We start from the raw sequence: 25,427 nt of genomic DNA, 5'->3' as shown, positions 1-25,427 counted from the left end.
CCACCTCACCACCCCCACTGACCGACGGCGTCTGATTCTACCTTTCCTTTTGTCAACAGATTCTAGTCCTCGCCTACCATCTTGCTCAGGCTCCTTTAAAGCTGATAGTGATGCAAATGCACTAATTACAAATCCCGGAGCTCTAATGAGGCAATTGGCTGAACCTCTTGTGTATTCACAGACCACTGATGTTCTCATTGCCTCCAGAACTGCTTTACCATGTTACTGTGCACACCCCCATCCCCTGAGCTCGAGTGCACTGTCTCTGTTTGTACAAAATGAACTGCTGCGGACCTCTCACTGCACACACTTGCAGACTCCTCAAAATATATTGTATAAATGTGTTTGTATCATCCATCTTTTTTTTTTTTTTTTTTTTTTTTTTCTCCCCAACTTTCAGGATAACCCATCCACTTTATTGCCACCATCATCTTCTAACCCAGTTACGAAAAGTACACCTGGAGTAGAAGTCTCTAGTAGCCCTTCATCAATGAAGGATGTCAAGTTGGAGGGCAGTGAGTCTGAAGATGCCTGTCCCAATCGTTGGGTGGTAGATGGTTCTGGCTTCTTGCTCCCTACACCAGTCCCTGCATTAAAAGAGGCACTGGAGCTTATTGAGGTGGTGAGTTTCTGTTAATGCATGTCTTAAATTGTCAAATGTTAAGTCTTTGCTCTTTTCTCCTGTGATGTATAATGTATTATTGTACTAATGCTTTAATAGGTCAAAAAATACCGTGGGTCATTCTGTCCCAGCTGTGGTCTTTCACAATTCGATCTCTTTGACAATTCAGATGAATTTCTTTTTGTCTTTAATGTTTTAAATAACCTCTTTCTTAACAGCTTAGGTGAATTGCTATGATACTTTTAGTTTTTGACTAGTTTTGGTAAAAATGTATTTTTTAGTACATGCTAAGAATGCTATATGCATCTAAAATAATACATTTTCCTTTTGGTATAGACTTCATAGGCTTACTGTATTTCTATAACCATGAACTCAGTGATCATAAAACTGCGGGTCCCAGTAACTATCTGCCAAGTCTGTGTTAGTTGTACTGTATAATAAGAAGAATCATACACTGCTTTGAATGAAGAAGGTAACTATGGTATATGCAGATAACACATGATGTGCTTGGTTTATAATTACCCAAATTATTCACTTGGTAGAACAACTTTAAAAATTAATTCTAACTGGTATAGGCTTGGTGACACTGATTTATATAAATATGAAAACTGTAAGAGACTTGACCGCATTCAACAACTATGTGTTTTTGTAAATCTATAGCATTGTTTCACACAATATGCCATTAAAATATTCCATAAAAATAAAATCTTTGTTCTGTAAGATGCAAAAAGAACTTGTTTCATGAATGTAAGACTTGATGCTACAAAAACACTTCAGTTGCTCAGCACGCAGGGTTCTCCAGTAAATTGTACTTTATTATGGTGTTGCATTTCTTCATAGTTGTTGCTTTACTAAATTGATATCAATTAATACTGCCTACTTTTTTTTATTATTGAAATATTAATCTGTGCATTTGGTAGACAAGAGGAACTGCTATGCAAGCCTGTGTAGGTCGATCTTGTACTAATGATGAAATGTGAAGTTGAAGCTTTCATTTTAATATGATGTATAAAGACAAAAGAACAGAAAAAACAGGAGAGGAGTGTCTGGGATTCATCAGACCAGGCCACCTTTTTCCATTGCTTCATGATCCAGTTCTGAAGTCATATGCCCATTGTAGGTGCTTTCAGCAGTGACCAGTCTGTAGTTATGCAGCAAAGGTACAATGCATGGTTTGGTTCTCGCATCTTTTTGTCATGTCCAGCATTAAGTTTTTCAGTAAGTTGTAGTACAGCAGCAATTCTGTGGGGTCGGACCAGATTGATGCACGTGGGGAGCGAAGGATATCCAGTGTGCCTTGGGTGCTCATGGCCCTGTTGCTGGTTCACCGGTTGCCATTCCTTGGACAACTGTTAATCAGTACTAACCACTGCATTCCAGGAACACCCCACATGACCTGTCACTTTGGAGATTCTCTGACTTGGTCATCTAGCCTTCACAATGTGGCCTTTGTCAAAGTTGCTCAGATCTTTACGCTTGCCCATTTGTCCTGCTTCTAATGCATGACCTTCAAGATGTGACTGTTCATTTGCTACCTACTACATCCCACCCCTTGACAGGTGTCATTGTAACAATATAATCAATTTCTTGACTTCACCTGTCAGTAGTTTTAATGTTGTATCTGATCAGTGTACGAGTCAAGTACATATTCAGCTCTTCATTATATTAAAATTCATGTATTTACAAAGGTGACTGACCCGTAATGCACCATTTAAAACTAATTCCAGTTGTGTGGCCAAATATGTTGTGGAATTTTTTTTTTTTTTTTTTTTTTTAAACATTTACAGTACATCATAATTACATAAATGAAAGTATAATAACCAGCAATTTGATTAATTTCATCATCCTTGGCTATAAACAGGAAATCCCAATGTATTAATTAAATGTTCAGAGCAGTTTGATGATGGCTTTGTGAAAGGTTACTAGTCTTGTCTGTTAAATAACTGTTCTTTTAGTTTTACTTTGTTTTGGTAGCTTTAAGATATTGATGTTGTAAAGCACTTTAAGCTATGCTAATGTATGAAATTGTGCTATTTTAAAGAAATGTTTTTGTTTAAAATAAATAGGCAATAAATATTAATGGAATGGGGGAGATGCAATCAGGGATTTGCTCTGGATACGGTGGTAGATGGTTAGTCTGCTGCAGTCTGAGTTGCCAACGTATTTTTGAAGCATTCAATGGATTATGTACGGTCGAACACAAGTAATGTGCCAAATTCATTTGCTATGTGTGCATATTTGGAAATAACCAGCATGCTAATTTGCATACAGGTGCTACTGACAGTGATATTTAAAGTAAATTAACAGGTACTGTAGCTTCATTAACACATAAAACACTGGACATTACCTGGTTAAGCCTTCTATAAATTTACTATGATTCAAATGGGGGAAGCAAGTGGGGTTCCCAAGAGGTGCTCAGAAGTTTTGAGTGTGGTTTACGGCAGTGATCAAGTGGCAAGTATATAGCACATATAAAACACATCATATTATTTATAGGCTTTTGAACGGTTGCTGTTTACCAATCCTGTGCTCCTGTTACTTTCAAATGTCAAATCTGCCGGAGGTTTGTTAAATGTGAGCATTCAGTTTTGAGTCTCCTGCCTGACAGTAAACCCTATTGGAATGCATTTATAAGCAGCACATGCACAGGGAAAAATCCTGCTGTTAGGCTTTTGTGTTTAATTTATATTGCAATAGTTTTATTTAAAACTTAATATTTTAAGTACTGTGTTACCATAATTAAAGCGCTGGGCACTCCTGTCCTTGACAGTGATGTTGGTGTACATCCCACTCCTGCCTCCGAGCAATAATATGTATCACTTTACAATAGTGACTTGCATAAAGCAGGTGCAGGAGTTTCCCCATCATAAATGTGTTCTGTGTCACTGTCTCAACTTGCTTATAACTCTGGTTATTGTTTCATTTTATATAAAGAAGCTGTAACTCTTATTTTGGTTTTGTTCCTTGTAGACAAGGCAAAATGACGCCCTTCAAGGACACAAAGAGAAGCTTCAAATTAAAAAACGGCAAACGGTGCAAAGGATAAAATCAGAGTGTTGTCCTACAGTGCCTTCGGTTTCAAGTGTTAGAAATGGTTGCAGTACAAACAGCACCCACTCAAGGCAAAAGTCCATTACTCGGGCAATCCTGCGCATGATTGCAGAGGATATGCTGCCCCTGAACTTTGTGGAAGGTGCTGGTTTCCGTAACCTCATGACTATAGTGGAGCCTCGGTATCCTCACTTATCACAGCGCACTATTGGACTTAAGCTTTATGACCAAGTAGAAAAGATATTTAAGCCAAGTGTGATCAAGGAACTGAAGAAGTGTATGTCATATGAGGTGGCAGATGCTGTTATCCACACTACAGTTGATGTTTGGTCAAGCAGAAAAAAAGATCAGATTATTGGTGTTCGTTTGCATTATTTTGATGATGAATGGAATATCCGTCATCCTACTGTGGCAGTCCGCCATGTGTGCAGGAAAAATGTGAATACTGCAGTTGCCCAAGAGCTAGAGTCTGTATTCCTAAGCTATGGTTTGTTTCCTCAGAACATTGGCTATGTGGTCATGGGAGACGCTAAGAATGCCATAGCCGAACATGACTTGTTTTGTGACTATCGTGTGATTTGTTCTGGCTGGAGTAATAATCCTGTTGAGGAAGAAGTTATAAACTTCCTGAATGATGTTCTTCCCCCTGAAGATGAGTTTTTGGACATCCGCATTGGTACCCATTTGTGCTGCTTTACATATATTCTGCACTTGATTATTAAAGATGCCTTAAAAGCTTCACGTGCAGTGCAACATGTGCTTAGCCAGATGTATAATATGGCATCGTTCTTTTGCCGCAGTGCCTATTGGATAGAGATTCTGGCCAGTGAATGTGATTTGACCTTGGCACTTCCCAGCAGTGAGCAAAACTGCTGCTGGAATTTTACTTTTGACACTGTTCGTAAGCTGGCGCACGAACCTGTTTGGAAAGCAGTCATGAAGCTAGTAAGCCAAGCTCACATAAAAGCTAAAGATGCTTCCACTGTTCCACCTGTAGTAAGAGCCAAACGAGAGCAAGTGCTAGATGTCATTGGCTTGCTGGAACCTTTTGAAGAAGCCACCCGTGTTCTACAAACAGAAGGGGTCACCTTTTCTCTTATTATACCTTCACTGATTAAATTAGATAAGGCACTGGAGAATAGAGAGACACAATTTTCATCTTTTTGCAGAGCACTTCGTGCAGGTCTGCAGAGCAAGTTTCAAGCACTTCTGCAGCACAGAGACCTCATTTTGGCCACAGTTCTGGATCCCAGATTCAAGCTACAGCCATTTGAACAACCTATGCAGGAAAATGGCACTAGTTTTCTTGTTGTTTGCTCCATATGTAAGGCCAAGGCAATAGTGGAGTCTGCTATTAGGGATTCCGAATTTAGAGGGTCTAAGGATGACGACACAAAGCAAGATATTACTGAGGATGTTGGAGACAATCCAACTGTAGCTAACAATTTCTGCACTAATCGAAAACGCAAGCCGAGGGCATATTTTTTCCAGCCATGTGCTAAAACATTTAAAATGTCAGAGTTGGATGTATATCTTAATGAGGGCCTGCTAGATTGTGACACCTCCCCTCAGAGTTTCTGGAGAGATGAGACCAGATTTCCACAACTGCGGAACATTGCCAGAAAACTGTTGGCCATTCCCGCAACTTCAGGGGGATTTAAGCGACTTTTCCCCATTGCTGGTTGTATTACACGAGCTCATAAAAATAAGCTGCCACCTCACACTACTGAGAGGCTGATTCTGCTTAGAGAGGCTGTTAGGTGTGGAGAGCACTAAGGATGGAGGACATAAAATATTTTATGTTAATATGCCTGCTACTATCCAAGAAAAATCAATCCTAAATCGGTCATTTCAATTGAAGATGCAGACTAAACTATATTAATGCTTCTGTATACTTGTTTCTGTTTTTGTGTGTGACTCTACTGAAATGTATATAGTTTTCAGAGTAAACTTTAGTAACCTGTTGCCACAACATACATTTTTTTCTGTGTGTTACATAATAAAAAGCAAGTAAAGGATTCAAAAGTGTATGTTTTGAGGCACAAGTCTGTTCTCGTCTCTAGTTATTAATTGAAGTTATTTCCTGGGGTCGATGCCTTAATTTGTCAGAGAAGCTAAACTCCTTTCTCACTATTTGTATCTAATCACGGTGCTGCTTTAAAACCTTCTGTAGTGCCTTAATGTATCGGAGTATGACAGCTAAATTAAATACAAGGAACAATTCAGTGGTAACGTTTAGAGCTGTACTATTCATTTGTGTATTGTAGTATGCGTGTTTGGCCGCATATATGGCCAAATTGAATTGGAAGAACACTTTTATATTTGTCATAGTCATTGGAGCCACTGGCCAATTATAGTGCTGTTTTTGAGGTTTACAAATAAAATGTCTGATGTCTCAAACTGATGACACTGCAGGTCTTAATTTTTAAGAAATGTGTGTCTTCTAACATGCTAGGAACCAGAGATACTCTGATGGCTTGGCTGTCCAACTTAATTTTTTTTTTTTTTTTTTTTTAAAGACTTGAGTGATTGGCCAATTTTCAATCAATCTTTCAGCCCCTGATTTTCTAGGCTTTATGGTAATTTAGTTGCTGTGCTCCTTTACGTGAGGTGTTGCGGCAATTGAGCCAGCGCACATCTTTTTGCAGCTAACTTCCTGCAGTCAGTACTTGTTTTACAGGAGAATTAGAGATGATTGCCTTTATGTTAAAGAAAGTGGAGTAATAAACTGAGAAAAAGGGTTTTGGGCAGGGAATGAATCGGAGAACTCATCTTGTGTAATTACACAAATGGCAAGAAAAGCAATTGAATCCAGACTTTCTTTTGTCCTTTAACTTAAACGTCACTGTTTGAGTTTGGACAGCAAGCTTGTTTTAAGTATAGCAGCTTACATTTATTTATTTTTTATTGATTTAAATTAGAAATGTATAACATTCAATACAGTCAAGTCAAATTTTACAAATCAAAGAAAAATTCAACCCACACCCAAGAGAGAACGAGAGAGAGGAGCCAACAACTACAGCTACTCTATAAAAGGAGCAAGAAAAGAAGGGTAGGCTATCCTTTAACCCAAAATGGAAGCTCATTCTAAAATGTTATTAATTAGATCCTGCCGTATTTTAAAGTTTTGAACAGATCCTGTAAGTTAGAAATTGAATGTCCCCCCCCCTCACCCCCCCCAAGAATTTCAAGTAGTATACAACATCAGTTACTCTCTGTCTGACTTAAGAGTGGTGGGGTAGGATTCTTCCAGTTGAGTAAGATACGTCTATGTGCTAGTAGTGAGGTAAGAGATTAGTTTGTTTGTCCTTCTCCACTTTAAGGCCCTCTGTGAGCCCACCAAACACAGCTGTTAATGGCTTAGGAGGGATGGTAACAACAAGGCTGTCTATTAGGCAGTCAGCATTCCCACAATGTTGTTAATTTGGTACGCACCCAGAACATGTAGCCCAATGAGGCTCCAGCTTGATTGCAACTTTTGCAGGTTGGATTTTGCCCCGGAAAAAAATGTATACAATTTTAAACAAGACAAATGCACTCGATAAGATTCTAATTTGGATGATTGAATACATTTGCGCATCTGGAGCTTAAGTGAATTCTGTACATGGCCACCTTCCACTCAGTCTCTAAAGAAATGAGTGACTGCTCCTTTCCCCAGTGTACTCTGGGGTCTTTGAAAGGAAGAGACTTTAAAATATTTTTATAAATTGTGGAGATGCTATCTGAGTCTTCAAGACTGGTCAATTATTCTTCTAAAATAGAAATGGGTGGAAAGTGAGGAAAGTTTCTAGCTTGAAAGTAATGTGTTGAGGAGAAGTTGTATTTGAAACATAATTGTTCATATGCAGCTTAAATTTTTAATTGGTGGGGGTGGGGTGGGGGGGGGGATGGAGACTAATTTGAAATTGCTACTTAGTTAACAATAGTCTTGTAAGCTTAACAGCAAGGTGTATTTTTTACTTATAAACCTGTTAAGCATGTTAGACTTGTGTCATCTTGATAAACAACTTATTTGATACATTTGCAGCTTTTTAAAACCTTGGTTCTGTTTATTATTTGTTGCTTTGTGCCATACAGATTAACTTTTGGTAAGAAATAAGAACTGCCTTAATAAAGTGGCAATCAATGTTTGTAATTACACGTCCAGCATTACAAATGAAGGAAAAAAACACACCTGAATAAATATAGTAATTGTAACATAAGCATACATATACAGTAGTACAGTAAACTAAGCGATAGTTCAAGTAATGATTAATAAGTATATGTTTATTTACATTTAATCTGTGTTTAATTGTGAAATTATTATTAGAAATGAAGAAAACTACTTTTTTAATAAGACTTGTTTCAGATGGGTACATTACAAAAAAAAAAAAACTGACCACTTGCAGTTATGAGAAGCATTTTATTTTATGCCATGTATTATGGATAAATATTTATGTACATATTTTATTAGTATGTATTAAGTAAATTTTTATTTGAGTATTTTTATGGTCACTGAACAATAAGCCTACAGAATTTCATTTTGTTAGTGAAATGAACAGTTAACACCTGTGGTTTATAGTTTTAATGATTAAAATACACTTTAATATAGGACATGAGCCTTCTGTGTGTCTAGTTATGCAGGAACTTAGTGTACAAAGTTTCTGAAAAGGATAAAGGGGGAAAAAAAAAATCTGAACCTGCTGATCAAGTCACTTGAAATTGGTGATCGGTGTTGGCCTTAAAACCCTTATTGGGCGCAGCACTACGAGAAACCATCCTAAAAAAGGACATTGTCATGTGATCAGCAGAATGTTGGCTTAAGTCTTGTGCAATAGTGATGAATAGGTCTCTGCAGTTCTTGGATTTTCATGCCAATTACCGTTTTGTGAGGTGGAAACTACATTTATTTTCATCTCCAGTTTTTGCATTTACCTAAAATTTGATTTGAAAGTAAGACACTTTAATATACCGATAACCAGTTTATTGAATCTCTGGAAAGCAGATGCTTCAGTACTGAAACGGGCTATAGTTGTGTAGATTGCATTACATTTCTTATTTTTATATATATATATATATATATATATATATATATATATATATATATATATATATATAATAAAAAAAGCTAATTTTTAAAAAGATGTTTAGAGTAAATTTTAATTTAGCAAAGTTCTTCATGTGTAGTGAATAAAGAGTGTGGATGTCAGAGTACCAGATTTGTCTTGTATTTTGATACCACTCTATACCTGTGTAACACCATTGCAAAAATAAATTCCAGTCTTGGCTTTTTATTAAAAGTACAATATTAAAGTATTGGTGTAGCCATCAACTATAATTTAAGTAAACAACTATTGGCATTTATGAATATGAAAATATAATGCAAGGCTTGAATCTTAATCAAACGCAAAGCATTTCCAGCCATGACATTTTCATATGTAGTTTTTCTCACAAGTTACTCCTAAAGGAATAATAATAATAATAATAATAATAATAATTCATTACATTTATATAGCGCTTTTCTCAGTACTCAAAGCGCTATCCACACGGGGAGGAACCGGGAAGTGAACCCACAATCTTCCACAGTCTCCTTACTGCAAAGCAGCAGTACTACCACTGCGCCGCCTACTTGCAGTTTCACATGAGTGTAATACTGACTTTCATCCAGTAATACCAACAAATGCCAAACTTCCAAAAACTGAAGTTTTTTTTTATCAACTTTGTACCATAGTATTCATTCTTGTGACATTCCTAAAGAGTTAACCAACCGTTGCTAAAGTGAAACCACCGTTTTAAATTAAAGTGAGTTTAGGTGGATAGAGCTGCTTTTGAAATAACTTCAAAATGTATTCCTTTGTGTTTATTGAAGTTTGACATAATTCCTCTCCCTTGTCTTCAAATTTTTTGCTTTGGTCTGGTTTTTTGTTTTTCTTTCCGCTGTGCACTGCAAGTAAATTGCAGTTTCAATTTAATATGTGCATCATGAGAATGTTAAAAGCCAATAAGTACTACACACTTTGAGTATACACATACTCACTCTTGATGATTATACATTCAGTTGTTAAAGCTTATTTCTACTTGTCTTATTTTCATAAGAGCAGTCTGTTTCATAGAGGTTTGTATCCACATTTCAATGTAGCAAAGTTTGAGATGTGATGCACAGTTTTACGTATAAATATTCCTATTTGCTGGCTTAAACAGAACCCCAACCTGCCAATGTCAGCTGTTATAAAACATGCATTTATTTGAACTGATGCATCTGGTAAACCATAAACCTGAGGCAAAGAAATTGGTTGTCCTCTACAGGATCAGAGTTACCACAGACTGTGCTTGTTGCACAGTGTTTAACATTTAACACCAGGCTTTGTTCTGCTCCTCTCCACACTCTCCCGATCTCTCTTCTCCAGACTGTGTCTGCCACAGCGGTGATTCTGAGCTGCTAGTGTTCTTCTACCCTGAAGAATGACGCTAAAACAGGGCAACTGCCCATGACACAGCTCCTAATCTCTCCTATTCTTAATGAAGCCTCGAGACTGTACCTGCCTTCTGTGTACAGCAATAAAATATCTGTATTTTCCTTGAAAAGCAGAAATCCTCTTCCTGTCTCTCGTGCAATGCTGTGACCCAGGCTTGACGATACCTATATTTAAAAAAAAAAAAAAAAAAAAAAACAACCGCTCTTAAACTGCAAAAAATATTTCATTTGAAAATGAGATGTTAGATGTAACTTTTTTTTTTATTACAAATACAGGTATGAATACAGAATGAAAATGAGACATTAGATGTAATTTTTTTTTTTTTTTTAAGTAGACTAGGGAGCTTCGCTCGCCAACCCCCGTGTTTGGTTTTCCAGACACACTTTTAAGATTTTTTTTTCTTTGAATTGTTGCTATTTCATTAGTTTCACTTTTATTTCAGAACTTCTGTAAAAACAATTTTTGGAATCTTTCAAGTCCAAATATGCTGAATCTTTTAAATGAGGTCAGTGAGACATGTGTTTAATGACTTTGTCAGGTTAGAGATAATGAAAACTGGAATTCAAAAGACCCCAAGAAAACGTAGGCGCGAAACACATGCAGAGCAAGATACAGAATATGAAAGCAGCAAAAAAACGAAAGTTCAAAAAGAAAAAAAAAAACTACGCATTAGCACAACAAAAGAGAAATTATTACTCGGAGAAATAACTAAAAGGTGAATAGAGATCGAATATATGGACATAGGTGATATGTCAGACGTACGTAAATATTGTAAGGCTTTGAAGTCAAGAGAATTTCAAAAACGGAGTTTACCTCGCATGCATTTATTGGTTACTTTGCAAAAAAAATTAACTGATGATGATGTCGATTGCTTTGTCTGTGCTGAAATTCCAAACCGAGAAACCTATCCTGAATTATCTCTAACCTGCTCTGCTGGTGTTTGGCTCTTTTGTTTTGTAACCTCTTTATGACTTTTCACTTTGTTTTCTACTCTTTTATTTCTGACCTTGCGTTGTCCTGCTTTTTTTTTTTTTTTTCCTTTTTCCTTTAATGACACCTGGTCCGCGGTGGTTATTTTCCCTTTTTCGCGTATAAATTTGTTTGTTTGCGCTACTGCGATCTTTACTTTCTTTTTTTTTTTTTTTTTTTATACTTTCTAATTTTCCTACTTTCATATTCTTTAACTTTCTCCACATTTGAATCACGCATGGTTTTTTGAGCCTTTCGAATGCTCTGCTTTCATAATCTGCTCTGCATGTGTATTGCGCCAACGTTTGTGAACGTCTTTATGAAGTTCTACTTTGTCTTTTACTCTGTCTTTTAATTCTGAGCCCGATTGGACGTGCTTTGTTTTATTTCCACTTGTTACAGGCTGATAATTACTTGCCTTATTTTCTGAATTTGCACCTAGATTATTTTTTCTTTTTCTTTTCCAACGCTTTTGAGTCTTTTCTCCGCGCTGATTTCTTCTTTGCTTATTTGTTGACGTTTCATTTATAACACATGTCCTTATACGCTTTATATGCGCGGAGACCCTGGATCTATGTGTGCTCAAATCCTTCACAAGACTGAATGTTTTGCTGCCCCGTTGTCCCATTTGATAGATTGTAAGTAGGGCGTGTCTTACAAGAATCTCCTGTTCCACGTCATCGCGAGACGGTCCTGGGTCAATCTCTTCGCACAATATCTCATGTTTACTGTCCCCGCGAGACGCACCGTGGCAAGTCTCTTTGGTCTTGCGGGTCTTTTAAATGTCTTCAGAGAAGATCACATATTGTAGCCTTGGTTTTGCTTTCCAGGACAGGATTTCTTTTTATAATAGAGAGAAATGCATGCAATGTCTTGTTTTCATACTTGTATTTTTTTATTATAGAAATACAGAATGAAAATAAGACATTTAGATTTTTTTTTTTTAAAGAAATACAGGTATGAACACAGAATGAAAATGAGAAGTTAGGTGAAGACGCAATTCCAAAATGGTTTTGCCATGTCGTGTTTTTTCATTCCAGTATCAACTTTTTCCAGGATTAATTTTTCCTTCAGTGTAAATTGATGCTGTTTCTCACCTTTTTTGTTCATCTCGAAAACTTTGAGAAGAGCTATGAAACTCTGTACAGTACATACAGTATCTGCACACAACACAACTACGCATGTGGACATTCATTAGAGCATTGGCTGTAAATTTGGCGATGTGTATGATGTCATTCCTACTCACTCGCCGAGACTGCCAGAGACTGGAAATGTCGCAACAGACTCTTGTCTTTCTCTTTGAGACAGCCTGTTGCAGGGCTCCCAAGACTCGGCATGGAAAGCATAAGAGCGGCATTAAGTATTTTTTGCATCACATTATCTTCGGTAGCTGTGTTTGGTCAAAAAGACGTTCGTTATACTGATGTTTACGAGATTCATTTAAAATGATGTTCTGTTAAGTTTGTTAAGGCCCACAAAAAGTATTCGTTACACTAAAAATTTCATTACTTTGGTTTTCGCTATAATGGGTTTTAACCTGTAGTATGTGCTTTTAAATGAGATGTTGATACAGATTACAAAAAACACTTCTGTATGTAAGGACTGTACTTTTCTATTTATTACAGTGGGGCAAAAAAGTATTTAGTCAGCCACCAATTGTGCAAGTTCTCCCACTTAAAAAGATGAGAGAGGCCTGTAATTTTCATCATAGGTGTACCTCAACCATGAGAGACAAAATGAGAAAAAAAAAAATCCAGAAAATCACATTGTCTGATTTTTGAAGAATTTATTTGCAAATTATGGTGGGAAAAAATGTATTTGGTCAATAACAAAAGTTCATCTCAATACTTTGTTATATACCCTTTGTTGGCAATGACCGAGGTCAAACGTTTTCTGTAAGTCTTCACAAGGTTTTCACACACTGTTGCTGGTATTTTGGCCCATTCCTCCATGCAGATCTCCTCTACAGCAGTGATGTTTTGGGGCTGTCGCTGGGCAACACGGACTTTCAACTCCCTCCAAAGATTTTCTATGGGGTTGAGATCTGGAGACTGGCTAGGCCACTCCAGGACCTTGAAATGCTTCTTACGAAGCCACTCCTTCGTTACCCGGGCGGTGTGTTTGGGATTGTCATGCTGAAAGGCCCAGCCACGTTTCATCTTCAATGCCCTTGCTGATGGAAGGAGGTTTTCACTCAAAATCTGACGATACATGGCCCCATTCATTCTTTCCTTTACACGGATCAGTCGTCCTGGTCACTTTGCAGAAAAACAGCCCCAAGGCATGATGTTTCCATCCCCATACTTTACAGTAGGTATGGAGTTCTTTGGATGCAACTCAGCATTCTTTCTCCTCCAAACACAACGAGTAGAGTTTTTACCAAAAAGTTCTATTTTGGTTTCATCTGACCATGTGACATTCTCCCAATCCTCTTCTGGATCATCCAAATGCTCTCTAGCAAACTTCAGATGGGCCTGCACATGTACTGGCTTAAGCAGGGGAACACGTCTGGCACTGCAGGATTTGAGTCCCTGGCGGCGTAGTGTGTTACTGATGGTAGCCTTTGTTACTTTGGTCCCAGCTCTCTGCAGATCATTCACTAGGTCCCCCCGTGTGGTTCTGGGATTTTTTGCTCACTGTTCTTGTGATCATTTTGACCCCACGGGGTGAGATCTTGCGTGGAGCCCCAGATTGAGGGAGATTATCAGTGGTCTTGTATGTCTTCCACTTTCTAATAATTGCTCCCACAGTTGATTTCTTCACACCAAGCTACTTACCTATTGCAGATTCAGTCTTCCCAGCCTGGTGCAGGTCTACAATTTTGTTTCTGGTGTCCTTTGACAGCTCTTTGTTCTTGGCCATAGTGGAGTTTGGAGTGTGACTGTTTGAGGTTGTGGACAGGTGTCTTTTATATTGATAACGAGTTCAAACAAGTGCCATTAATACAGGTAACGAGTGGAGGACAGAGGAGCCTCTTACAGAAGAAGTTACAGGTCTGTGAGAGCCAGAAATCTTGCTTGTTTGTAGGTGACCAAATACTTATTTTCCACCATAATTTGCAAATAAATTCTTTAAAAATCAGACAATGTGATTTTCTGGATTTTTTTTTCTCATTTAGTCTCTCATAGTTGATGTATACCTATGATGAAAATTTCAGGCCTCTCTCATCTTTTTAAGTGGGAGAACTTGCACAATTGGTGGCTGACTAAATACTTTTTTGCCCCACTGTATTTCGTGTGCATTTTTGGTATGTTTCACTTATTCTTATCTATTGTTTAATTTGTTTTTGACATTTTGTAAAGCACGTTAAGCTACTTCCTGAGTGTGAAAGTGTGTCTTAGAGATATACATGTTGTTGTACTGATACAGGCTAAATAGGCATTACAAAATTATATTTTTGAATTGAACTTCATTTAAAAAAAATTCACACCTAGCAAGGCTAGGATGCATTTCATTTAACATTCTCAAATATTCTGTTATCTGTCACTATTATAAAAGGTGTGTGAAGTAGTATTGGTATTTGATTTGACAGTAACCTCTCTCGATGGCCTTTGAAAGCAGCATAATTAATTCTAACTTGTTGATCAGTTTATTTTTTTGATCTTTACTCTTGAATCAAAAGCAATTTATACCTGTTCTGTTTATTTTGGGACTTTTTCATTTCCCTGATCCTAAACTGTGAGGAAATGTTTTGTGGGATGAGTATTTGCTTTATTCTTTTAAGGGGTTTAAACACTTGGTAGTTGGCTATTGTGAAAACAAACATTTTATCATCATTACGGTGAGCTCTTCATTGCTTTTTGTTCATGTAGTATATTGAACCCCCTCATTACAATAATATTTCTTGTACTGTACGCTAACTTTATACAGTCAAATACAGTACTTTTGGTTGCCAAAGTGTATACTAGTGTACCAAGTAACGGTATTTGGTAACACATACTAGATATGGGCAGTATATGCTAAAAATCTTCTGATTATTGCAGGATCTAGATGGTTGGTGTGACCTTTCAACTTTTGACCTTCCTGATGACCCAGATGAAGAGATGGCAGCACCCAGACCCACGTCAGAGTCCCGAAGTCTCATCAGGTTAGAAGGCAGCACCCTGCATGAGTTGAGCCGAGGAAACCGAGGAGAACTTATCCCGATATCACCGCTGCATGCAAGGGGCACCACACCTCCATCTAAAGAGAACGGTGGGAGTACTCCTCCTTCTGTACTCTCTCGTCATCGTCGCCGCCGTATTACCCAGTCTCCTGGCACCAGCATTCTAGAACTGAACGACACTGCAAATTTAGTTACCCCCAAGTGTACCCCAGTCAAAGAACTTCCATTTTCCCCTTCACAGGTAAGTTGCATACCAAGCTGTTACTGTGTGTTTTTGTTTTGTTACCCCCCCGTTAAATTCCTTTTTTTTTTTTTAAAGGAACCGTATATACTCGTGTTTTAAGTTCTCCTGCGGATAAATCAGGGCTTGATTTTATCGTAAAATACGATCAGCATTGTAAAATACCAGTAATAAGTCGAATGTGGGAAAACTCACACTATTGGTCCAAGAGATTACGATACGCTAATGCCCACCTGAGAGAGTAACCATGGGGCACACGGCCTTTATTTTCTATGTATTGTGCCTACGTGACCACACGGTTTAATGCCAAAACTATTCCGAAGCGACATTTGCACTGATTTGTGTTTTTTGGTATCTCACACCCTCATACACCTTTATTGTAAGAGCATCTGTTATCTACGATGGAGCGTTCGATCAGGAGAAAATAAGAAGTTGGTTTTAAATTAAAAGTCGTTGAAGTGGCGAAAGAAATTGGAACTGCACTTGTGCAACAAAATTCGAAGTGTCTGAGAAACTGATGCGAGATTGGAGGAGGCAAGATGATGTAAAAAAAGAAAAATATTTAAGTATCGTATTTTTGAACGGGGGTATAAGTCGGGGTCCGATTTGATGATAGATTTTTCGAGTTTCAAGGCCTGACTTGTACGCGAGTATATACGGTATCTCCCCAGCTTAATCATTTTCCTGCAGTGACCTGACTTTAACAATATAGCCTGTTTTTATATATATATATATATATATATATATATATATATATATATATATATATATATATATATATATATATATATATATATATATATAAAAAAAAGGCACTTGCAATGGACTGAAAGGCACTCAGATCATTAGTCAACTCGGAGTACATAGTAGCCATTCTAGTATATGAAAACAGCCTTGATGAGAACAGGCCATTCAGCCCAGCAAAGCTCTTCATTTGTAGGCTATTAGTTTTACACTTCAGTGACTGCTGTTGGAGCAGAATAAACTACCAGAATAGGTGATCTCTAGAGAAGTGCTGGCTAACTAAGTAGAACAATTTATTAGTTTTCTTTCTTGAATTCATTTTTGTAATTTTGTAGCCATTCTAGTAAAAGAATGAGCCGGTTTCCTTTTTGTTATTTCTCTGTACTTTGTTTTCACATATTCCTTATTTCATTCTTTAATTCTCGCCATTATTCCATTAGTCATCTTTATACTTGTTCTTTGTAATACATTTTTTTGAAGTTAGAATTTTACTGTTAAATATTTGTCTTTGTGAATTTGGACCCTGCACAAAATTTTAACATTTTGGTTATTAACTTGTTTTTTCCACAGCTATATCTGTTGCTGCTATACTTTTGTAGCTGTACCTTTTTGTAAAATGTTCATTATTTAACATAATTTCTGTCATTTAAGCACATCCTCATCAAAAAAGGAAACCTGACATCTTCGTTTGTTTTGTGTTACTTCTAGAAAGTGTATAAAGTAGTGCAGTCAGATGTTCTGAATTCTGTTTTGAATGGTGCTGCTTGTTCACCTGTCATCCATCTTTCTTGCCACAAAATGTTAATGGGACCCCCATGACAGCTGAATATGGCCTATAGAAAATCCTCTTTTAATCAACTTTCTTAAAAATCTGTTCCTGAACTGTTCAGTAGTCACAAGTTGCTAATAAGATCTTAAAACATCAGTCACTTGATTTGTTTTGGTTAGTCTTGGGGCAAAAAAGCCTCAGTAATTGGCTAACAGTACTTAAAATATTGGACTAATGTAAAGAGTACAGTCACTAATTAGTAGCTAGTACTCTGTGAAAGCTGTAAGCAGCTCGTCATACTGTGTGTGTGTGTGTGTGTGTGTGTACTTGAGTTCACTGCAGCAAACTGAGATCAACATTCAAATGTGCCGTTTGTTGTTCGCACCTTAAGTGAAGCCTATGAACCTAAAAATCCATTTAAAGGAAATGGTTTGGATAATAGACTACATTTTCTTTTTTTAACACTTTATTGAATATTCCACAAAAGCAAGTCAAATTTTTACAAAACTAAGTTCAATTCAACCTCCTAGACTGTATTTTCAAAGTCTGGTGATGTGTAGACTTGTTTTAAAGCATCATCAGACACATCATGTATTGCATACAAGTCCACTGTAGTTATTCACCAGTTTCAACAGCTTGTTTTGATATTCCAATGACAGGTTTCATTTTCTAATCAAGTATCTTACGTTTGTCCTCTGCTTATCGGCTTTCCAAACTGCTCAAACAAATGTGCTATACAAATAAGGAGCTTTCACTGTAACTATGAGTCCGAGCTGTCAGAGATGAATGTGTTCTGTAAAAATGGTACTGTCCTACAGATGAGACTAAAACTGAGGTCATGACTCTCTGTGTTCATAAAAGATCCCTGGATATCCATCGTAAAGAGTAAGGTGTATCCCAATGTCCAGGCTAAACTGCCCACCACGACCAAGTCCTTCAGGCCCCCTTATTATCCGCTGTCCCTAATTGGCTATCTCTCACCGCTTCACCACCTAACAGCTAACGTGTGCTGAGCTTACTGGCACTAAAATGGCTGCCATCATATCATCCAAGTGGATAATAAACCGTGCTGGTGGAAGTGGCTCCACACTCACTGAAGCACTTCAAGTAGTGAGAAAAGCGCTGTATAAATGTAAAGAATTATTATCATTATTAACGTGATTATTTGTGTGTGTCAATGCCAAACTAAGCGGAGCAAAGAGTCTGGTCAGGTCTGCTGCCTATTTTTTTTTTTTAACATAATAATTGGGCCCTATGAATCTCTCCTTTGCTACTGCTTCCCTGATAACAGATGTCACACTGTCAGAAACGCCATATTATATTAAAATAAGGCACCAAATCAACACACGTACCCACTACATTAATATAACACAAATAAATGAGACAAAGTACAGTTCCAAAAAAATTTAATTAAAAAAATCAGTAAGACACTGGGGATTAGTACACTGTAACAAATACCAAAAAAAAAATCAAGACCTCCGAGTCGCTTCACAAAAAGAAAAGTTTACTGCATCCTGTCAGTCGTCTGCTCCTCCAGGTTAGTTCTGAATTTTTTTTCTGGTACAGAAGCTGCTTCTCCACTCGGTGAAGCCAACATAACCCTCAAGTTCTGAACCCTCAAACCCCTTCTCTGAGCTTTCTGCTCTTGGCCATTGGCCAGCACACCATGCAGATACCACCTTAACTTGGACAGGGAAACACGGGCAAAGAAAGAGACATTCGAAAAAGACAAGACTGAAGTGCCACCGCCGCGTGTGCCCAACGGAGCGCTGCTTAGTACGACAGCAGTGGTGCGTTGTGTTTGCAGGACAGATGATGAGTACAACTTTAGGATTTAATTGTAGCACAGTTTTCAATGTCAAAGCCTGGTCTGACTTTTTAAAAATATAGTATTAGTATTAGCACAAAGGTATTTCTTTCACTTTTTACAAGGCTGTTGTTCTGTATTAGCCATTGTGGATGTAGTGAGACGTCAACCAAAATGAAACCTTTTATTTATTGCCAAGTACAAAAATTACAATATGCAAGCTTTCGAGGCAACTTGGGCCCCTTCTTTGGGTAAGATGTAAACATATATTATTACATTATTATTACATAATATTACATCTTGCCTGAAGAAGGGGCCCAAGTTGCCTCGAAAGCTTGCATATTGTAATTTTTGTACTTAGCAATAAATAAAAGGTTTCATTTTGGTTGACGTCTTTTTGTTTTTTTTTTTTTTTTTCTTTTTATTTAAGTAAAATAGTCTCAAGGTATGTAGGACTTTGTTATACAAAAATTATTTACAATTACAGCTTAAAGGAAAATTATTGTAGTATTTATTGTGAGTTTAATGGATACGTTCAGATGTGTAACCTCCCCAAATGTTTAAGTTAATTTTTTCTTGCCTTCTGTTCAGTTTCTAAACATGTGGACGAAGCACGACACTCTAGACTTGGAGAACCCTTCTCTAACTTCCACGCCCGTCTGTAGTCAAAAGGCAATTGTTACCACACCACTGCACCGCGACAAGACACCACTCATCCAGAAGGAAAACTCAGTGTAAGTTCACACAGCTTTTCGGTTTTATGAGTGGCAACCATCACCTGACCTACTAAGAAGTTACACTGTGATGGGATGTCAAATGATGGCTGACACAGACTGAGGACAAACGACAGATGATTACCTTGCTAACTTTGACTCTGCTCCAAATGGAGGGTGGCTGGAATGCTCTTTTTTGTATGAGATTTATAATTTGTTTTCCCTGTTCTGCTGATCTTTTTGTGTGGTGAGAGATTTTTTGTGTTTTTTTGATTCAGTTAAGAATAGACCATACTTTATTTTTAAATCTTTTGAGAAAGCAGTTCTTGGGTCTCTCGTCCTCATCTGTTTTGCCTGTTCTGTTTGTCACATGTTAAATCAGTAGAAATTGGACCATCTTATGGAAAATTATGTCTTAAAATCTTGGTGATTCAGGGACACTCGGTGCCTTTTGTGTAAAGCCGTTCACATCCCCAGTGGCTCAGTCTGATAAAATCAAACCTGTTAGATTTTATTTTTAGTCCAAAGATAGTGTATGCATGAGAGCGGACATCCAATGAATGAATGGTCCTCTGTAATGGAATGCAACACCGGTGTGTTAGAAATCCCAAGCAGAAAGAAAAGAGGCTCTAAAGTCTCTTGTTTTCTGTACTACAACAGAATGGACAGAAGAAAAAGAGAAGATGGCAGCTGTACTCACCATAGCTGTACTGCAAGGACTCTGTCAGGCAGCCTGCTGTTGGCCGTCATTGGGACGAACATACAAGGGATGAGCACAATTGTGCTGGAAGGTTGGCACGTGGCCACTGATTTATTTTTTTCCCTCCAGTCATTTAAATTGATGTGGTCCAGTAAATGAGATGAGCAGTTGTGGTTGGCTGATCTGACATCTGACCCCACATCGAGACTCTTTAATATTCAAATAGCTAACAGCAGCCCTGAGAGGGTCTTTATTTCTGTCTGTGAGTCCAGTTTCTTTGTTATGTGACAGAGAATTTAGCACAGGACTGACATTCATCTTTGACCCGTTGTGTTTAAACGCTGCTGAGCTCTCTAAACAGGGCATATAAAAGGTCCTTTTTCTTTGTTTTAATATTTCTCATATAAGGAGTCTGTATGATATTAAATGGCAGTCTTTCTTCATACTTGAAGACATTGTGCAGTATATTTTTGATTTAAAGCCATTTGTTGTATAATTTCAAAGATATTGTTGCATCTTAATATAATCCATTTGCCTCCAGTTGAAGGCACGTTTAGTGAAAGGCTACATTCAGAAAGGCCATAGAGCTCTAAACCTCACATGAATGTTTAACAGGTCAAGGTGACAAGTAAGACATTTCAAACTAAATCCTAAAGGTTATGTGCGACTGTGGTTACACAGTCATCAGTCTAGTGATATTGAGTTAGCATTAATATTTGTGTGTATTTCAAAATTTATTTGGATGTCCTAATGTGGTGTTGGAAAGATATGTTAGCTTCAGATGTGGTGGGTGGCAGTACTTTTATCACCCCGTCCGTGGTAAACGGGTTGAGAAGATAAAAGGCGGTTCATCTTTGAGGAGCTTTTTACACAGTTGGTTTAGTTTTTTGCTCGTGTGTTCCCTGCTCTTAGTTTTGCTGTAACTTGTCACAAAGAGGTAGAAGTTCAGTAGACGCTATACAATTGAATTTTTGCTGATGTATCATATCTGAAACGGACACTTTTTGCCAGAAATACAATAACTATTGAAGTGGTTGTTGACTCTTCTGGTAATGTTCATTTCTTCTTTATACTACAGTGCTAAGTTTCTGTTTGTATGGGAAAACTACAAGGAATGTTCTGCTTTTTATCTTCCTAATTGTTTTCATTAACAGTAACATTTTTCTGTGATTTAAATGCTGCATATTTTTTGTAAATGGCTTTTCTTGTCTTTTTTTTAGATTTATTACTCCTAATCACAATTCTGAAATGCATACAACCCCCCAAACACCTACTCCTTTCAAAACTGCAATGGAAAAATACGGACCTCTGCGCCCTCTTGTAAGTGCCAGCATATATGGAGATTTATAATTTACCTCTGAAGACAGCACTGAAACATACAAAGAGCCTTCAAGTGAAAGAGTCGTCAGACTTTATAGTCTTTGCTTACATCATTTAAAGCACAAAGCGGAGATTATTTCAGACAGTGAACATTATGCCTGTGTGTTTCATGGTTAAAGAATTCTACTACATACTGTATGCAGTACGTATCTGGAGCACAGACCCCTGGTATAAAATGGTGTCGGAAAAGTGGCCCACAGCATTGTGCTTTAAAGTTTAGCGCCTAATCTGTTTGGCTTCACTTCCTACAGTAAAGATTAAATGGACAAAGTGTACAGTATAAGGCCTCCCTTCTGTAAAATACCAGAAATAAAGTAACTTTTAGAGTCGGTTGTACGCACACCTGATTGCTATTCAGTTATATCACATTCTTGGAAATGGTTATTAAAAAGAAAAAAAAATGTAACATTGGCCAACTCAAAATCGCAAAATGTTCACACATGCTGATTTTAATGTAATTTTTATAACCCACAGTGTGAAATGCCATTCCACAGTAGGAACCTCATACTCGTAGGGAAGCATTTTGTTGGATGTGTCACAGCTGACGTCAAGGTTCCTCCATTAATCCTGAAACTAAGTATCGCAGCACTCTTTATGAGACTAAAAGATCATCCAACTGTGAGCTGAAGCTGAACTAGTGAGTCCTGGCTAGGGGCGCAAGAATAAATAAAGTGGCGTGGTATCTAGAACAGTAAACCTCGTTGTCACACGTTCACCACATTTCACTAGTGTTTAAAAAATCTTCCAGTTGAAAACCGAGTGGCTGAGTCCGTGTACAAAGTCTGTAGCAGACTTAAGTTGAGATAGATAGATGTGTATATATTTTACTGTATATATAGATATTTTTATGATTTCTAATGTTTTATAATGCTGCCTTTTAGCCAGCAACACCAAACCTGGAGGAGGATCTCAGGGAGGTTCTGCGCAGTGAAGCTGGAATTGATCTCGTTATTAAGGATGCAACCCCACAGGAGCAGAAGCGCAAAAGTGGAGTAAGTTGAGCTGTTTTAAAGTGGGTGGCCTGGAATACAATGTTCTCCTCACGCTTCGATTTATCTTTTTGCATCTGTATAAATACTGCATGCTATATTGATAATGACATGATTTAATATTTGTATTTAACATTGTTTTTTTTTTTGTTGAAAGTATATTTAACTTGCTACATGTTGGACGCTGAGATATCCCCTTCAGGTTGTATTTTCAGACAAAGGGTACAAGCACATACACTTAAGGACTTGTCTTTCCTTTGCACAGAATAGGCAGCCCATGAAGAAAGTGCGCAAGTCTTTAGCTCTCGATGTTTTGGACAAGAAGTGTAACTCTGCTAAGCTCGCTCTTTCAGCGCCTGGACCCCATCTGGAGCCCCAGGTATTTACTTTTTCCTGCTGCACTGCAAAAAAATTAATGTATACATGTTGGTCAATATGGCGGTGTGTGTGTGTTTGATGGGGCAATTTTTAAAATGTCTTTCACAGGATATGTAGATTGTTCATATGGTAGTTTGATCCAACTGCATCTCTAAGTTGTGCGTAAAAATTAGAAAATTTTCTTCAGGTGAAAAAATGTAAACTGATGTATTGTTTTCTTGGTAGCTTGAGAACTCCCTGTCCACATCTTTCAATACCTCCTCATCGAGTGTCTACACATCTATCAAGAAGGACAACAGTGTGCTGAACCAGGCCTTTGTCCTCCCACCTCCAGAGCCGAGCCTTGAGCTGAATGGGCCTCCTGTACCAGTAAGTATGGCAATGAGAATGGACTGCTGCAGCCTTTCATTTCGGAGTTAACTAGTTATATATACTTCTCTTTAAAACACTCGCAGGGTAAACAAAATACAATCAAATCCATTTATTTGTTACATATTGTTATACACATGGTGCAAATTGTAGTGAAGTGCTTAGCTAGAAAAGCTCAAGAAAAACAGAAATAAATACACATGGAGGAACGTCTGGCCTGGATAATAAGAGAGCTGCTGCTGTCAATAACGGGCACGTAGGTGGATGTTAAGATGTGGTCCGATCTGCCCAGTTGTACCACAGGTTTACATTTAAAGCGTTAACAGTTGGCTTGAGCCAGTTCAGCTTATTGTATCCAGAAATGGAGCATGCGGATAGAAGATTGTTCTGATGTACCGTGGTTGATGTCACCGGCATTTTAAAGTCTGAATTATGAATTCATTAAGAGTGTTGTTAACAGCGTGAATGGTTTCTGTTGCTGAATTAGTAAGCATTGTCCAGGATGATACGACTTCTCTCTCTAGGCCAGGGGTTCCCAATTCCAGTCCTGAAGGGCCCCAGTGACTGCAGGTTTACCAATTAAGAAAAGGGTTGGAGTGAAAACCAGCAGCCACTGGAGGACCCCTGCGTTAGGCCGTAACATGGGCACATTCAGTCAGTATTTGAAAGGCTGGATTCCACATTTGTTTTAACTGTAGTGTGCTCTGTTTTGTACTGATACTCAATCACAAACAATTGCAGTGCCCTTGGAATTAGAAGATCAAATGTTATTGTGAACGTTCCTTGTTGTAAAGTGTAAATTGCATGAACTCCCAGAAGCATCAGAATACCTTGACCACTTCTTCATCTAAGAGCAGAGTTACATTTTAATTTTGAATGAGCCGTTTACCTACTGAAGTGAAAACACAGTGCACTTCGCTGCCAACAGTAAATCCATATTGTTAGTCTTGGGGCTTATGGCCTCCAGAGCCAGCTTTGTGCAGTAGCTTTAAGATGACGTGTCAATGATAGTTAAAACAAAAGTCTGCCGGACGTTGTGTCCTATTTTGACTTGGGGATGTTTCCACAGATTTTGTTTCCATCTTATATCTGTTACAGATGTCTCGGGCCTGGGCGGCGGTTGCATGTGGACGTACAAAGGACCAAGTTATCATGACCGAACAGGCCAGGAGGTTCCTGCGAGCACTAAAGCCTGGCCCACCCAGCCGTGCTTTAATCCTGTCCTGAAGGGAGCAAAAAAAAAAGCGACGGTACCTTTAAATATTTGTTACCCTGGTATGATCCCTTTTCTTTTGGGAGGAAATGTATATATTTAAAAAAAAAAAAAAAAAAAAAAAGGTAACTTGGACTTTGTTCGACTTTCTCCCTACTCTAAAATAGACTTGTGATGTAGCTAGAGAAGTCACTGCCATATTTTCTTGAGTCTTAAGTCACAGTGCATGGCTTAAAGGGTACCTTTTCTGTAACAACTTGGACTGATAATCTAAACGTTTACTGTCATGGTTGTAAAAAATCGAGCGCAAACTTGAACTAAACTCATTTGCTGTGGTGCTGTCTGCCGTTCCTTCCAGAAGAAACAATGCAAGCCAAGTGTGAAGAAACACGTTTATTTCCATTCTTTCATGGACATCAAATGTCCTAAAGTATCAGTCAGACCACAAAGCCATAAGTGAGAATGAAGTCGGTGCTGCAGTTACTTGAATAGTTCCTGGAGTTTGTATATCCTGATCATCCTTAATTATAAGCCTTTAAAAAAAATAAATAAATAAATGGCCAGTCAGGATATACTCCCTTCTAATTTGCTTTACTGGATTCAGTCAGTTTTGTAATATGTCATCTGGTGAAAAGAAAAAATATTAATGTGAACACCAACGGACATGAATAAACCTTGCAAATTAAATGTTTGTGTTTGTCATGGCTAACCAAATGGTATAAGAAAAGAATGTGCACTGGCCATTGGGACCAGTCAAAACAGAAACGTGAAGAAAACCTGTACTGGTATCTGCAGAACAACGTGGAATGCTCAAGAATACATACGTGGTCGGGAAGGCAATTTTTATTTCCATGTCTGCTCTCGGTCTTTCTGTGCTGGAAAAGCAGTTTTAGAAATTGGATGAACAGAAGCTGACCTGATG

General features: G+C 37.8%; 2 protein-coding genes across 2 annotated transcripts in view; both read left to right on the top strand.

Moving 5' to 3' along the window:
* The window catches only part of mybl2b (v-myb avian myeloblastosis viral oncogene homolog-like 2b), a 44,480-nt gene extending 19,304 nt beyond the window's left edge, over positions 1–25,176 (top strand). Inside the window, exons 8-15 of the mRNA XM_028812101.2 lie at positions 401–622; positions 15,081–15,443; positions 19,355–19,497; positions 21,397–21,496; positions 22,438–22,548; positions 22,811–22,924; positions 23,149–23,292; positions 24,391–25,176. Of these exons, the coding sequence (XP_028667934.1) occupies positions 401–622; positions 15,081–15,443; positions 19,355–19,497; positions 21,397–21,496; positions 22,438–22,548; positions 22,811–22,924; positions 23,149–23,292; positions 24,391–24,519 (1,326 nt within the window). The 3' untranslated portion in view covers positions 24,520–25,176. The remainder of the gene's footprint in view (positions 1–400; positions 623–15,080; positions 15,444–19,354; positions 19,498–21,396; positions 21,497–22,437; positions 22,549–22,810; positions 22,925–23,148; positions 23,293–24,390) is intronic.
* On the top strand, positions 989–5,752 carry mybl2a (v-myb avian myeloblastosis viral oncogene homolog-like 2a). Its single transcript, XM_051932936.1, has 2 exons — positions 989–1,021; positions 3,593–5,752. The coding sequence occupies exons 1-2, from the start codon at positions 989–991 to the stop codon at positions 5,447–5,449; spliced, it is 1,890 nt and encodes a 629-aa protein (XP_051788896.1). The 3' UTR covers positions 5,450–5,752.
* Positions 25,177–25,427: the final 251 nt, after the last annotated feature.

Source organism: Erpetoichthys calabaricus, chromosome 10 (assembly GCF_900747795.2).
Source record: "Erpetoichthys calabaricus chromosome 10, fErpCal1.3, whole genome shotgun sequence".
NCBI lineage: Eukaryota > Metazoa > Chordata > Cladistia > Polypteriformes > Polypteridae > Erpetoichthys > Erpetoichthys calabaricus.
This window is presented reverse-complemented; position numbering and strand designations above follow the sequence as displayed.